The sequence below is a fragment of the Jaculus jaculus genome, chromosome 1, assembly GCF_020740685.1.
Source record: "Jaculus jaculus isolate mJacJac1 chromosome 1, mJacJac1.mat.Y.cur, whole genome shotgun sequence".
In the NCBI taxonomy this organism is placed as follows: domain Eukaryota; kingdom Metazoa; phylum Chordata; class Mammalia; order Rodentia; family Dipodidae; genus Jaculus; species Jaculus jaculus.
This window is the reverse complement of record NC_059102.1, coordinates 229,661,333-229,674,685: the sequence shown is the minus strand read 5'-3', so window position 1 is coordinate 229,674,685 and position 13,353 is coordinate 229,661,333. Positions and strand designations below refer to the sequence as shown.

The window sequence follows — 13,353 nt, the reverse complement described above, 5'->3', positions numbered from 1 at the left end:
TAACACTGGTGACTTTTGAGTCATCCCAGTGGTCACTGCCATCTGAAAAGAGAAGCTTCTCTAACCAAAAGTGAAAGCAGCATTAATATACAGGTATAAACATTAAAAAGTGCTTAAAGCTGCCATGAATATTTGCACTGTGTTATTTATTATATCAAGATTCACTCCCTCAACTCAAGGGACTTAGAAAATTATTTCTTTTCTGATCTTGTTGTATAATAACCTAGCAAGGAATAGGTTTATAGATACCATAAGTTGACTATTCAAAACTAGGTAATATGCTAACTAAAACCAGTTTGGCCAGGTTTGTTGGTAAATGCATGTAGTCCCATTTCTTGGGAAGCTGAAGCAGGAGGATTGCCATAAGTTCAAGGCCAGCCTGGGCTTCATACTAAGTTCCATGGTACAGAAAAAGACCCTTTATAACAAAAAGCAAAACCAAAACAAAAAGGACCTGGTTTTAGGTGGTTCCATATTCAGAGTTCAGAAACAGTTTTTCTACAATGCATCCATTCCATTATGACATGGCACAGATGTTTGTTTGAAGATAACACCACCAATAGTGGGATTTTTGTGTTCCCCCCTCACCGCACTGACTTTCTGTCTCAGTTAACTTACAGAGACTGGCTACAGCTGGAACTGGAAATTCAACCGGAAGCCGATATTCTCTCAGATACAGAAAGGTGAGCGCTGTCCTCGATGTGATGTTCAGGTCAAGTAGGTAATGTCCAAGCATTTCAGTCACTCCCAGACATTTCTCAAATGTCCCAGAAGCTAAAGGTGCAGAGTGAATGAAACAAGCTGTCTATCTGACACCTTTGTACACATAAGGACAGTCAGGGTACACACAGGACTTCACCCCCACCTGAGTTCATGTGGAGGAAATGTGTACTCTCGGTGTCGTGGTGAAACCACAGGTAGACACAAGATGGATTATAGATAAGGACAGGTGGTCTGAAGCCAGAAGATAGGCCCTGTGAGAACAAGTGACCAGGTGGGAACAAGAGGTTATTTGCTATGAGGTACATGGAGCAGCAGGCTCCAGGAGATTCTGGCTCTGAGATGAGTTCCAGGAACTGAGTAAATTATGAGTGAGGCAAAACTGAGGGTCCTTGAGTTTGGGAGTGTGCAGCTTAAAGCATGGAGAGAGGAGAATGTCACCACAGAGGAGACTAGGTAGATGGAAACAAGTTTACTGAACTCGGAGGGCCCAGGGAGCCGCCACACTCAGTCCCAAGGGAGGACTGCCTTGGCCAGCCACACCCTCCGTCCTCCAGTGGACATTGTACAATACACATAGCTCTATCCCCAGGCCACTGGGTCATCATGGAAGAGCCTAGATAGAGCTCATAGGAGTATATAGGAAAGGAAGGGCTGAGATGGAAAGGAAGCAGATACCTATTTACTGTCGGGTTTGCACTTAACTGGCTTTGTGAATGGCCTCTTCCCATGTGGCTTCTCTTTCTCCTCTGTCCCACAATAGAAAACTTAGCACACTGGTAAGGAAGGATAGGAGTGAGAATTCATTACAACCTTATCTTTAACCTTAGGTTGCTATTGCCTTGAAATTGTGTGTAGACATGTCCAGTAACCTTATTTTTCTATCTTTCATCATCTTTTTTTTTTTGGTGTTTTGAGGTAGGATCTTACTCTAGCCCAGGCAGGCTGACCTGGAGTTCACTATGTAGTCTCAGGGTGATCCTCCTACCTCTGCCTCCTGAATGCTGGGATTAAGGCGTGTGTCACCATGTCCAGCTTTTTTTTAAATTTAATTTAATTTTTTAAATGTTTTTTAAAATTTTTATTAGCATTTTCCATGATTATAAAAAAAAATCCCATGTTAATTCCCTCCCCCCCCCACTTTCTCCTTTGAAATTCCATTCTCCATCATATTACCTCCCCATAACAATCATTGCAGCTTTTGTTTTCCTTTCTTTCCCACCCTCCTTTTTCTTTTCTCCTTTCTTATTCTTATTCTGCTCCCACTTCCTCCCCCCTCCCTTCCCTCCTTCCTTCCTTCCGCAGTGCTGGAACCCAGGGCCTAGCACACGCTAGGCAAATACTCGACAATTGAGCTATGTCCTCAGCCTCTTTTTGTATTTTAATCCCACACCTGACATTTGAGTAGATTCTGTGCAGATCTCAGGTAGTGTCATTCTCAGTTGCTTCTGTCTTTTGGAACATCTTACTTGGGTGTGGCTTTTTCCACTTAGTGGACCACAGTCACCATATCCTTGAGACCCTTCCTGTCAACACAGGCAGTGCCAACCTCTTGAAAGCTGCCCTGTAGTCCACAGTCTGATGGTCTGGACATGAAGCTTCTTAGCCATGCCCCTACTGGTGACAATGTGTGGTCCAGACTGTCAGAAGACTCAACCTGCATTGACACAGTGGTCTGCTTCATTCACTGGGTTCAAGTCCAGGTCAGCCTGGGCTACAGTGAGACCCTACCTTGAAAAAAAAAATTGCCCCTGAAAGTGGCTTTTCCTGCAACCCCAAATCCCCTGCTTTGTAGACAATGAGGCCTCATCCTAGCCCAAGTTCCTAAGCGCTTAGTCCTGCATCCACAATCATTGGAGCTATGTGTACCTTCTGTGGGGCCCACCTAGACTGTGGAGAACCCCTGGTCATGAATGTTGCTTAGGATTGATCTGTGTTTGCTGTTCCAGACAGGACTTCCACCAGTGGGCAATCCATGAGCACTATCTCCCTGCCCCCTCGGCTTCAGGGGGCTGTGATGGAGACCTGGAAGTGGCATGCACAGTCCTGGTCAGTGAGCTGATGGACTTCTTTCAAAGGTCAGTGTGGACAGGCTGCCATGAAAGACATGTGCCAGCGTGCCCAGCAATTTTTTTTTTTTAAATAATTGCAAGCTGAGAGAGAATGGGTGTGGAACGGCTTCTAGCCCCTGCAGCTCTAGATGCATGTGCCACTTTGTGCATCTGGCCTTACTTGGATACTGGGTAATCCAACCTGGGTCGTGAGGCTTTGTAGGCAAGCGCCTTAACCACTGAGCATTCTCTCCAGCTGTTCTTTTATATGTGGTAGATTTGGGCTGCTAGTACTTGTTGGGTTTTGATACTTGTTGAGCATTGTGAGTGTCGTTCTGTCAGTGAAGTGCACGCAGCTCAGGCAGAAGGAAGACCGGGTGCTGCAGCACTGTCTGGGAGTACTGAGCAGGCAGTCCTTGTTTTGTTTTCAGCTCGAGGAATTATAATCACCCAGAGAACTCTGAATTAGTCCTTGGTGGCCGCACAGGAAATGAAGATGTCCTTTCTAGGCTGCAGGTGAGTTAGAGAACATCAGAGCTCTGTGTAAATTGCAGCAAGCCATCCCCCTGCTAAGGGATCTGACAAATTTCCCTGATGGTGCCTAATTCAGCAGAGAAAAGTAGAAACACATAATTCGCACCATCTGAGACACAGAGCAATAGTGTGCTGTGTGAATTTACTCTATAGGGGAGCATCACAAAACCCAGGCACACAGCTGGGATGTCATGACCATCTCCAGGCTTTGAGCCCCAGGTAGCCTTGACAGTAAAACTGCTATTGCTCCATGATCTTATTTTGTTGTTGTTGTTTTCAATATTTTATTTTTATTTGTTTATTTGAGAGAGATACAGAAATAGGTAGAATGGGCGCACCAGGGCCTCCAGCCACTGCACATGAACTCCAGATGTGTGCGCCCCCTTGTGCATCTGACTAACATGGGTCCTGGGGAGATGAACTTGGGTCCTTTGGCTTTGTAGGCCAATGCCTTAACTGCTAAGCCATCTCTCCAGCCCCCGATCTTTTGCTTTTTAATTCCTAGCTTCTCCACTGGACATTCATATCCCCTTACTTGACAAAAGAAAAGAAAACATGGAGTTTGCAAGATTTGCAGGGTCTAGAGCACATGGGAGAATGCAGCAGTGGCGTGTTTTATGTTTCACATGAGGTGTGTCTCTTGGTTTGTGTGTTCTCAAATGAGACTCCCTCCTGCCTCCAAATCCACCATAACAACTGCCCTTAGGAACATACATGTGTTTGCCAGTCTTTTTTCACTCTGACAGAATACCTGAGAAAATTAATTTAACCTCACTTGACATCGCTGCTACTGGTTTCTGGCAAAGCAGAACATCACATTGGGCCGGGTGTGGTGGAACAACGCTGTTCACGTTATGGCAGTGGGAAAGCAGAGGACAACAGAACAGGAGACTTGGAACAATATAGACCTTTCAAAGGCGTGTCCTAAGTGGCCTACTTTCTCTAAATAGGCCCACCTCCTACATTTTCTACCATCTCTTAGTAGTCTACTCAACTATGAATTCATCAATTGATAGACTCAGTCCTCATGATCCAATCACTTCTGAACACTGGTACTTTGAGAAACAAGCTTTTAGCACCTGGCCTTTAGGGGACATTTCAGATTCAAACCATAACAGTATGTGTGGCTTCATTTGATGCAATCATATGTATGGGTTCCATGCTACCATTCTTCAAGGTGTGAATTTATTTAGAAATGTGAGGAATGCAAAAGAAATATGGCCAGGCATGGTGGCACACACCTTTAATTCCAACACTTGGGAGGCAGAGGTAGGAGGATCACTGTGAGTTTGAGGCCAACTACAGTATGAGTTCCAGGTCATCCTGGGTTAGTATGAGTCCCTACTTTGAAAAGAGTAAGAGAGCCAGGCGTGGTGTGCACACCTTTAATCCCAGCACTTGGGAGGCAGAGTTAGAAGGATTGCCATGAGTTTGAGACTACCCTGATACTACATAGTGAATTCCAGGTCAGCCTGACTTAGAGCGAGACTTTACCTTGGAAAACAAAGCAAAATTATATACATATATGCATGCATGCATACATATATACATACATACATATTTGCATGAGTGTGTATCTGCACACACACCAGAGTCTCTTGCTGCTGCAAATGAACATCACATGCATGCACTACTGTTTGCATTGGGCTTTACATTGGTGTTAGGGAACTGAACCTGGGCCAGCACACTTTGCAAACAAGCACCTTTAACCACTGAGCCATCTCCCCAGCCCGTATTTCCTTTCTTAAAAAAAGGTCAGTTTCATTTGATGTATCTTTGGAAATATAAATGTTACAGAATAAAGGGGGCTTGGGAACTGCCTGACTTTGGCCTAGATGCTGTGGTTGGGGCAGACAGTATGGCTGTGCTGTGCTGATGGGGCCAGTCATGGGCTGTGCGAGGCCAATATGAGGACCTGCAGTAGAGGGCTAGAGAGGACTGGGGGGCAAGAACCTTAAGCATGGAGTTCACCCTGCATTTGCCTACCTGCACACACTGAACAAAATGATAATAATAGGTAATGGGCATTCCCTTAATCCCAGCACTTGGGAGGCAGAAGTAGGAGGACTACTGTGAGTTCAAGGCCACCCTGAGACTACGTAGTGAATTCCAGGTCAGTCTGGGCCAGAGCAAGACCCTACCTCAAAAAAACACACAAGACGGGGGACGGCTGGAGAGATGGCTTAGCAGCTAAGGCATTTGCCTGTGAGGCCAAAGGACCCACATGGGACAGATGCATAAGGGGGTATATGCGTCTGGAGTTTGTTTACAATGGCTGAAGGCCCTGGTGTGCCTATTCTCTTTCCCTCCCCCATTTCTCTCCTCCCCCCAATAAATACAATAAAAAATTTTAAATAGAAAATTTTAAAATAAAAACAAATTAAAAAACGGGCTTCTGTGCTGGGCGTGGTAACACACACCTTTAATCCCAGCACTCAGGAGGCAGAGGTAGGAGAGAGTTCAAGACCACCCTGAGACTATATAGTGAATTCCAGGTCAGCCTAGGCTAGAGTGAGACCCTACTTTGAAAAACCAACAACAAAAATAATAGGTTTTCAGTGGCTGGAAAGATGGCTTAATGGTTATGGTGCTTGCCTGTGAGGCCTAAGGACCTACATTCAGTTCCCCAATATCCACATAAAAACAGGTGCGTAAAGCGGTGCATGCGTCTGGAGTTTGTTTGCAGCAGCTAATGTCTCCCTTTCAGTCAAATAAATAAATAATGGGGGCGGGGAAGGTTTCTAGCTGGGTGTGGTAGTGTGCTCACCTTTAGTCCCAGCACTCGGGAGGCAGAGGTAGAAAGATGGCTGTGAGCTCAAGGCCAACCTGGGACTACATAGTGAGTTCTAGGCTATAGCAAGATACTACCTCAAAAGAAGAAAAAAAAGTGTTTCTTGGGGCTGAGGAAATGGCTCAGTGATATAAAGTGCTTGCTGCACAAGTCTGATGACCTGAGTTTGGATCCCCTAAAGCCGCATGAAGCAGGCACAAGTAACATGTACCTCTATAATCCCAATGTGCTATGGAAACAGAATCAGGAGAACCCCAAAGCTCAGAGTCCAGCTAATGTGGCCTTCCCAATGGCAAACAAGAGACCCTGTCCCAAACAAGGTGGAAGATAAGGTTTCATACCCTGAGGTTGTCCTTACATGCACCTATATACACACACAAAAGCTTTTCTTTAAATTGGGATTTGAACCCATGGCCTTATACATGCAAATCAAATGTCCTAACCCAGGCAGACCTTGAACTTGCAGCCCCTAAGTAGCTGGGATTATAGGCCTATGCTACCACGTCTGACAAAGGGTGGTTTTTCAAATAATAAAGTTTGTGTTGCTGCCCTTTCTCACCACTGTCCCTGTGAAGACACTTCTCCAAGCTCAGCTCTCAGGGTCCCCAACTGAGGTCCATAGTAATCCCCAAGGACTTTTCTGACTTGCCAGACAGGATAAGTGTAACTGGTCCTACTCTTTCAGGAAATGGCTGTGGATCTGGAGCTGGAACAGGGCTGTGCCTTGCCCCACACCCAATCTACCTCTCAGGGACACTTTATCTTCCGGGTGTTCCGAAGACGGCTCCAGGCTCTGTCAAGTGAGACTGGTGTAGCCAGCAGCCTTAGGAGACAGCACGAACTGCTCATGTGTAAACGGTAACAGGCCTGGGCAGGGTGGCATCACAGTGGTGCATTCCAGACTGTATTTAGTTTCTCCGCTGTTTAGTTATTTCCACCATTCTCTGTGCCTTGGTCTTGGGGTGACTTCATTTCCTTGTTGGCAGGTGTAGAAATGGAAAAAGTGCTTCTATTTTAAACCTTCCCACTCAGACTCAGCACTCCTGCTGCTGAAGGATCTAATAGAACTCTCTAGTTAAAGGATTACCTCCTTAGTTGGTGATATATCTTGCTACTTGATTGTTTTAAAATTTTTTGTTATTTTTCAAGGCAGAGTCTCACTCTAGCCCAGGCTGGCCTCAAACTCATGGGAATCCTACTATCTTGGCCTCCAAAGTCCTGGAATTTCTTTTTTTCTTTCTTTTTTTTTTTTGAGATAGGGTTGCACTCTAGCCCAGGCTGGCCTTGAACTCACAGTGATCCTCCTACCTCTGCTCCTAAGTGCTGGGATTAAAGGCATGAGCCACCACACCTGGCTTAATTTTTTGTTTTTCAAGGTAGGGTCTCACTCTACCCCATGCTGACCTGAAATTCAGTATGTAGTCTCAGGCTGAAAACGGAGATCCCCTTACCTCGCCTCCCCTGCCTTCCTCCCAAGTCCTAGGATGCTTTATTTTTATTTATTTATTAGAGAGAAAGAATGGGCATGCCAGGGCCTTCAGCTACTGCAAAAGAACTCCAGAGACATACACCCCCTTGTACATCTGGCTTATATGCGTCTTGGGGAATTGAATTGGGGTCCTTTGGCTTACAGGCAAATGCCTTAACAACTAAGCCATCTCTCTCCAGTCCCCCCCTCCTTTTTTTTTCTTTTTTCTTTTCCATGTCTCCCCATTCACAATACAGACCAGGCACAGTGGCTCAGGCTGGGGTGTACTTGGGGTTAGGTTTCCTTTGCCTCCTCTTTCTATACAGTCAGTATAAGAACACACAGCCTGTGGTAAGCAGTAGCAGGCTATCTCCCCCCCCCCTTTTTTTAAGAGACAAAGGAGGAGAGAGAGAGAGAAAGGGCATGCCAGGGCCTCTAGCCACTGCAAACAAACATGTGGCATCTTGTGTATCTGGCTTATGTGGGACCTAGAGAATCAAACCTGGGTCCTTAAGCTTCACAGGCAAGTACCTGAACCACTAAGCCATCTCTCCAGCCCTCCCCCCGCCTTTAAAACACACACACACACACACACACACACACACACACTTTGGGTGTTTTCATCATGGCTAAGGAGCTGGAGACAAAGGGCCCAGGGCAAGACTTAACAGGGACTAGAGACCAGGGCTATGGTTCCAGCATTGTCACTAGACTTGACAAGTATTGTTATACAAAGTCTGTTTTCACTGTGACACATTCCCTTCCTTTAAGGCTCCTCCTCCGCCTGCCTTCATCTTATCTTGTGGGCATCCCCCAGCTTGGACAGACCCTTAACTGTGAGGAATTCTTCCACCTGGTCAATTCTGAGTTGGTATGTGTGAGTGCTCTGGGCTGGCCTCTCCATTTCTCTGTGGATCTTGTTCTCACTAATCTTAAAACTGTTTTCTAGAGAAACTTCTGTTGTCATGGCAGCATCCTGACCCACGATATTACCGTCCACTTCTTCAGGGTAATCCAGCACCTTCCATGCGACCTCTTCAGGGTTCCTTAGGGTACATCCTTGCCCTGGTTGTGGCAAACTACTGAGATTTAGTGTGTTCTCTGCTGCAGGGGCTCCTCAATGCCTGCTTTCACAGCCAAGACCCCTCCTCAACAGTCAATCTGACCCTGACAGAGTGCCAGAGCAAATGCCCCGTGATTCTGACCTCTGCGCTGGTAGGCCTAGTTGTCTCAGTGTTTTTACATGAGGTGGGTGTTCCATTCCCTGGTGTGATATCCCACCCTGGTTGTTGGGATTCAAGAGCTATGTGAAGAGAAATGGGGTGGGCAGAGCATGCTAGCTACAGCAGAGGACATAGCCTTGGTCCTTTTTGAGCTGTCACCATCTCTACCCTGATGCAGCCCTACCCTCCGGGCACTCACTGAGGCCAGCAGTGGCTGCTAGGCACCCCATAGCAAAACTCATCTTTACATGTTATGGTTGGTATACGAGAGAAAAGTTGCTGGGGATTCCCAGGCCCCTGGTGCCTCTATCTGGCCCATGATGTAGCAGTGCATGTGAGAGAGGAAGTAGCCAGTTCTGGGCCTAGCAAGCTCCATCTTACCTAGTTTGTAGGTCAGTTAGTGGAATTCACTATGAATTAGCCATTCTGTATTTAGATAGACACCAGCTCTCAGGGTTCTTCCTTCAAGCTTTATCCTTTAGAATAAGAATGCTTCATGAAGCCAGGCGTGGTGGCTCACGCCTTTAATCCCAGCACTTGGGAGGCAGAGGTAGGAGGATCGCCATGAGTTCAAGGCCACCCTGAGACTCCATAGTGAATTCCAGGTCAGCCTGGGCTAGAGTGAAACCTTACCTGGAAACCTCCCCCCCCAAAAAAAAAAAAAAAGAATGCTTCATGAATTGCTCTGAACTTCAAATGAGATAAATAAGACTATTTTCAATTACAAATCAATGCAATTTCTGCCACGTGGAAATCTCTGGAAGATCTGTGGCTGACTGGTAGTTGGCCAAATGGCAGCATCTCTCATAGCCTTCCTGGGCATAGTAACTGGAGATGGTTTAAAAGATAACTGCCTTAATCTGTTTGTTGGTGATCTTTCCCTTTTCATAGTACTGGTGGTCAAGCCTGGAGCCAGTGTTGTGTAGTCGGTGGAAGAAATGCTTCCAGAACACACTTCCCCGGGAGCTACAGAGGTTGCAGGAGTCCCAGCAGTTTGCTAGCAAGTAAGTAGTAGCAGTGTGTCAAGGGAAAGCCTAGCCGCTCCTTGGACTTGGCACTTTCCACGGACATCCTGGGTTGCAGCCTCCGAGTGATTTGCCTGAAAGGAAACTGAGTGGACTTGCCTAAGAAAACAGCTCTTGTTCATGGATACTCATTTCAATAGGTCCCACTCCAGCTCAGTTTTTCCTATGCCCTGGCCATGGGTCCTGTCCTTACATTTATTTAACATAACTTTTTCTTTTTTTAAAATTTACATTTATTTACTTGACAGAGGGAGAGGGAAAAAGGGAGAATGAATGGGCGCATCCGGGCCTCCAGCCACTGCAAACAAACTCCAGATGCATGCATACCCTTGTGCATCTGGCTAACATGGGTCTTTTGGCTTTGCAGGCAACTACCTTAACCATTAAGCCATCCCTCCAGCCCTTATTTAACACTGGGTCCTCCAGAAGCCCAGGACTGGCAACCTCAGGGGGATGGGATGGGGTACAAAATTATCAGTCCTACCGAACATACAGCCCAGCCAAACCTCTGGTGGTCCTGGTTGGCCTACCCTCCGGAAGCATCTGAAGTGTTCTTTCAGTGACTTCTTCCTGCTGACTAGCTCAAATCTCAGACCAAATTTTTCCATATTGTATGTCATTGGTTTTCTGCTACATTATTCTGCTAGAACCCAAGACATCACACTGGTAGTAAAGCAAGACTCCCTTTTTCCTCTATCCACTGTTGTGGGCTGGCCTAGTGCAGGGCCACATTGAAGACCATCAGTACTGAGACCTTAATGATCCTGTGACCTCTTCCTCCAAAGCACAGAGTGAGAACAGCATCATCCCACCTTTCCATCCCCCAGAACAGCTACACAAACCTCATAGTACTCTGGAGCCCCTAAATCTTATTGGAAAGGCAAGCCCCTTGTTGATAGACTCAAAGGTGTTTGGTGGCCAGCAGTATGCAGTTCAGAGAATTGAAGGCTTTGTAACAGTATGTTTCTTCTGTTTCCCAGTTTCCTTTCCTCTGATTCAGCTTCCCCTGCACCCAGCCCAGCCTGGGTCTCAGCTGCTGCACTGTACTTTGCAGTTAGAGAAGTCAGGAAGGAAAATATCAAAAGACAACTAAAGAAGCTGGACTGTGAAAGAGAGGAGGTAAGATGTGGAAATCTTTTTTTTTAAATTTTTTTGTTATTGTTCATTTTTATCTATTTATTTGAGAATGACAGAGACAGAAAGAGGCAGAGAGAGAGAGAGAATGGGTGCGCCAGGGCTTCCAGCCACTGCAAACAAACTCCAGACGCATGTGCCCCCTTGTGCATCTGGCTAACGTGGGTCCTGGGGAATTGAGCCTTGAACGGGGGTCCTTAGGCTTCACAGTGCTGGTGTGCGCCACCACACTGGTTAAATTTTTTTTAAGTAATTGGAAATATATTTTCCTACTAAGATCCACTTAAAGGCCTTAGGCCCTAGCCATAGCCAAGCTCATTTGGAACAGCATGTTGGTCTTGTTCTACCTAGAACATCGGTGTGCATGTGCTAACTGCCCATTTCCATCACAGCTACTTGTCTCCCTTCTGTTCTTCTCCTTGATGGGCCTAATCTCATCCTATCTGACTCCACCGGTGGTAAGTCAGACCTCTCATCTGAAATGGCATTTCCCCAACCCTTGGGCTGGGAAGGAGCCTGACCAGGTAGGAAGTCCCCAGTCCCTTAAACCTTAGTTTAAAAATCTCTTAGGTATCTATTTGTGTGGCTTAATTTTGCTGTCTTGCTCCAGAGCTTGGCATAGAAACCTGAGGTATGGGCACCCTAAGGGCCATAGCTTCCCCTTTTACCTGAGCTCTTTTTCCATCCAGAGGGCCCAAGACACAACCCCTTTAGATTGTCACTAGTTTTAGAGGCTTGAGAGGAGTAAAAAGGAACTATCCCCTCTTGTACTGAGGGGTAAACCCCTAAATCCAGAGATTTCAGCAGTACATAGAAAATCCAGCCCCATCCACCTAGTACAAAAGGCCAACTCTCCACCTGCTTGGCCCTTCTGAGGTTTTTCATGGGTCACAGGACACTGCTGAGTCCCTAAAGGCTGTGGACATCTGTGCCGAGGTCCTCATGTGCTTGAAAAGGAAGAAAGTGTCCTGGCTGGTGCTCTTTCAGTTAACAGAAACAGGTGAGAAGCCATGTGAGGCTCTGATGTAGGATGGAAGGCTGGCTCTGCCTTGGATGAGGTAAACATCACTTGATGAGACACCATGGCAATTGTGTTCCAAGCAACACAAGAACCCATTGGGGCACTGGGAAGCTCAGAATGCTAATGATCTAGGGCAGTGGATCCACAGGCTTTGGGGTAGGGTAGATGAACGTACTAAGCCCTTTTCTTTGCCCTTCTACATACATGAGTATATCACCCCATCTTCTTCCCAGCCTTTTTTTTTTTTTTTTTTTTTTTTTTTTTTGAGGTAGGATCTCACTCTAGAGCTCAAGCTGACCTGGAATTCACTATGTAGTATCAGGGAGGCCTAAAACTCACAGTGATTCTCCTACCTCTGCCTCTTGAGTGCTCGGATTAAAGGCATGCACTACCACGCCTGGCTTTCCAGCAGTTTTTGAGGGAGAAGTGACCCCTTTCCCAGTATTTCTTAACAGGAATCCTTAGTGTGGGTCATAGATCTCACATCATCACCACAGCTAGACACAGAATTCTTGAGCACATGATATCTCCCCAGAACTGTCCCCTGCACTAACAGAGAGGAGGAGTCCACAGAGCTGACTGAGTTACTGGGTTTTGCAGATGCAAGGTTGGGGTACCTCCTCCGGTTGGCCCCAGATCAGCATACCAGGCTGCTGCCATTTGCCTTCTACAGGTAATGTACCTGCTGGACTGATAAGTGAGCCTGGGCTTATGGAGTGTGGTATAGTCAGAGAAAGGGTGTTGTTTCCCCAAGATCTCCCACCAGGTAGAAAAAGTTGCTTGTCACTTTGTCCATAGATGAGTGAGCAGTCTTACCTTGTCAGTATCTTCAAGTCCTTTGTCATCCTGTCTCTCCCTGCAGTCTTCTCTCCTACTTCACTGAAGATGCTATCATCAGGGAAGAAGCCTTCCTACGTACTGCAGTTGACATGTACCTCAAGTTGATCCAGCTCTTTGTGGATGGGGAAACCAGGGCTGTGTCACCTCTGGCAAGCAGAAGTCTGCAGCTTCAGGGACAGTCTAGGCCCCAGGTGAGCCCCCCCTCCCCCACCAAACCTATGAGACAGCTCTTCCCCAAGAGCAGCAGAGGGTGACTCACTCGCTGGTTTGGTGTGTCACAATCCATGGCTGTCTGTCTTTTGTCTAGGGCAACCCTGTACAGCTGATAACAGAGGCACAAGTTTTTCTGCTGCAGTTAATACCTCAGTGCCCAAAACAGAGCTTCTCAAACATGACAGAGGTAACAAAGCACGGACAGCCTTCTTGGGTTGATTTCACATCGTTAAGTAGTCATAGCCCATGACACTTGTGATGGTGGCTGCTTGATCACAGATTCATCAGGCTGGCAGTACAACCAAGTGTCCACTAAGCCCTTCTCTGCCCTGG

The 13,353-nt window shown here is 46.5% G+C and overlaps 1 protein-coding gene and 1 non-coding gene across 2 annotated transcripts in view; one reads left to right on the top strand and one right to left on the bottom strand.

Annotated features, from left to right (window-relative positions):
- Positions 1 to 13,353, top strand: part of Fanca (FA complementation group A) — a 53,335-nt gene that overhangs the window by 39,613 nt on the left and 369 nt on the right. The window contains exons 27-40 of the mRNA XM_045156446.1: positions 610 to 683; positions 2,670 to 2,798; positions 3,203 to 3,287; positions 6,782 to 6,954; positions 8,336 to 8,435; positions 8,514 to 8,573; positions 8,675 to 8,779; positions 9,679 to 9,791; positions 10,793 to 10,931; positions 11,339 to 11,404; positions 11,841 to 11,946; positions 12,568 to 12,640; positions 12,830 to 12,998; positions 13,115 to 13,207. Coding sequence (XP_045012381.1) covers positions 610 to 683; positions 2,670 to 2,798; positions 3,203 to 3,287; positions 6,782 to 6,954; positions 8,336 to 8,435; positions 8,514 to 8,573; positions 8,675 to 8,779; positions 9,679 to 9,791; positions 10,793 to 10,931; positions 11,339 to 11,404; positions 11,841 to 11,946; positions 12,568 to 12,640; positions 12,830 to 12,998; positions 13,115 to 13,207 — 1,485 coding nt within the window. The remainder of the gene's footprint in view (positions 1 to 609; positions 684 to 2,669; positions 2,799 to 3,202; positions 3,288 to 6,781; positions 6,955 to 8,335; positions 8,436 to 8,513; positions 8,574 to 8,674; positions 8,780 to 9,678; positions 9,792 to 10,792; positions 10,932 to 11,338; positions 11,405 to 11,840; positions 11,947 to 12,567; positions 12,641 to 12,829; positions 12,999 to 13,114; positions 13,208 to 13,353) is intronic.
- On the bottom strand, positions 7,797 to 7,932 carry LOC123457871. The gene has a single exon (XR_006635230.1). It is a non-coding gene; the product is annotated as a small nucleolar RNA SNORA51 (small nucleolar RNA).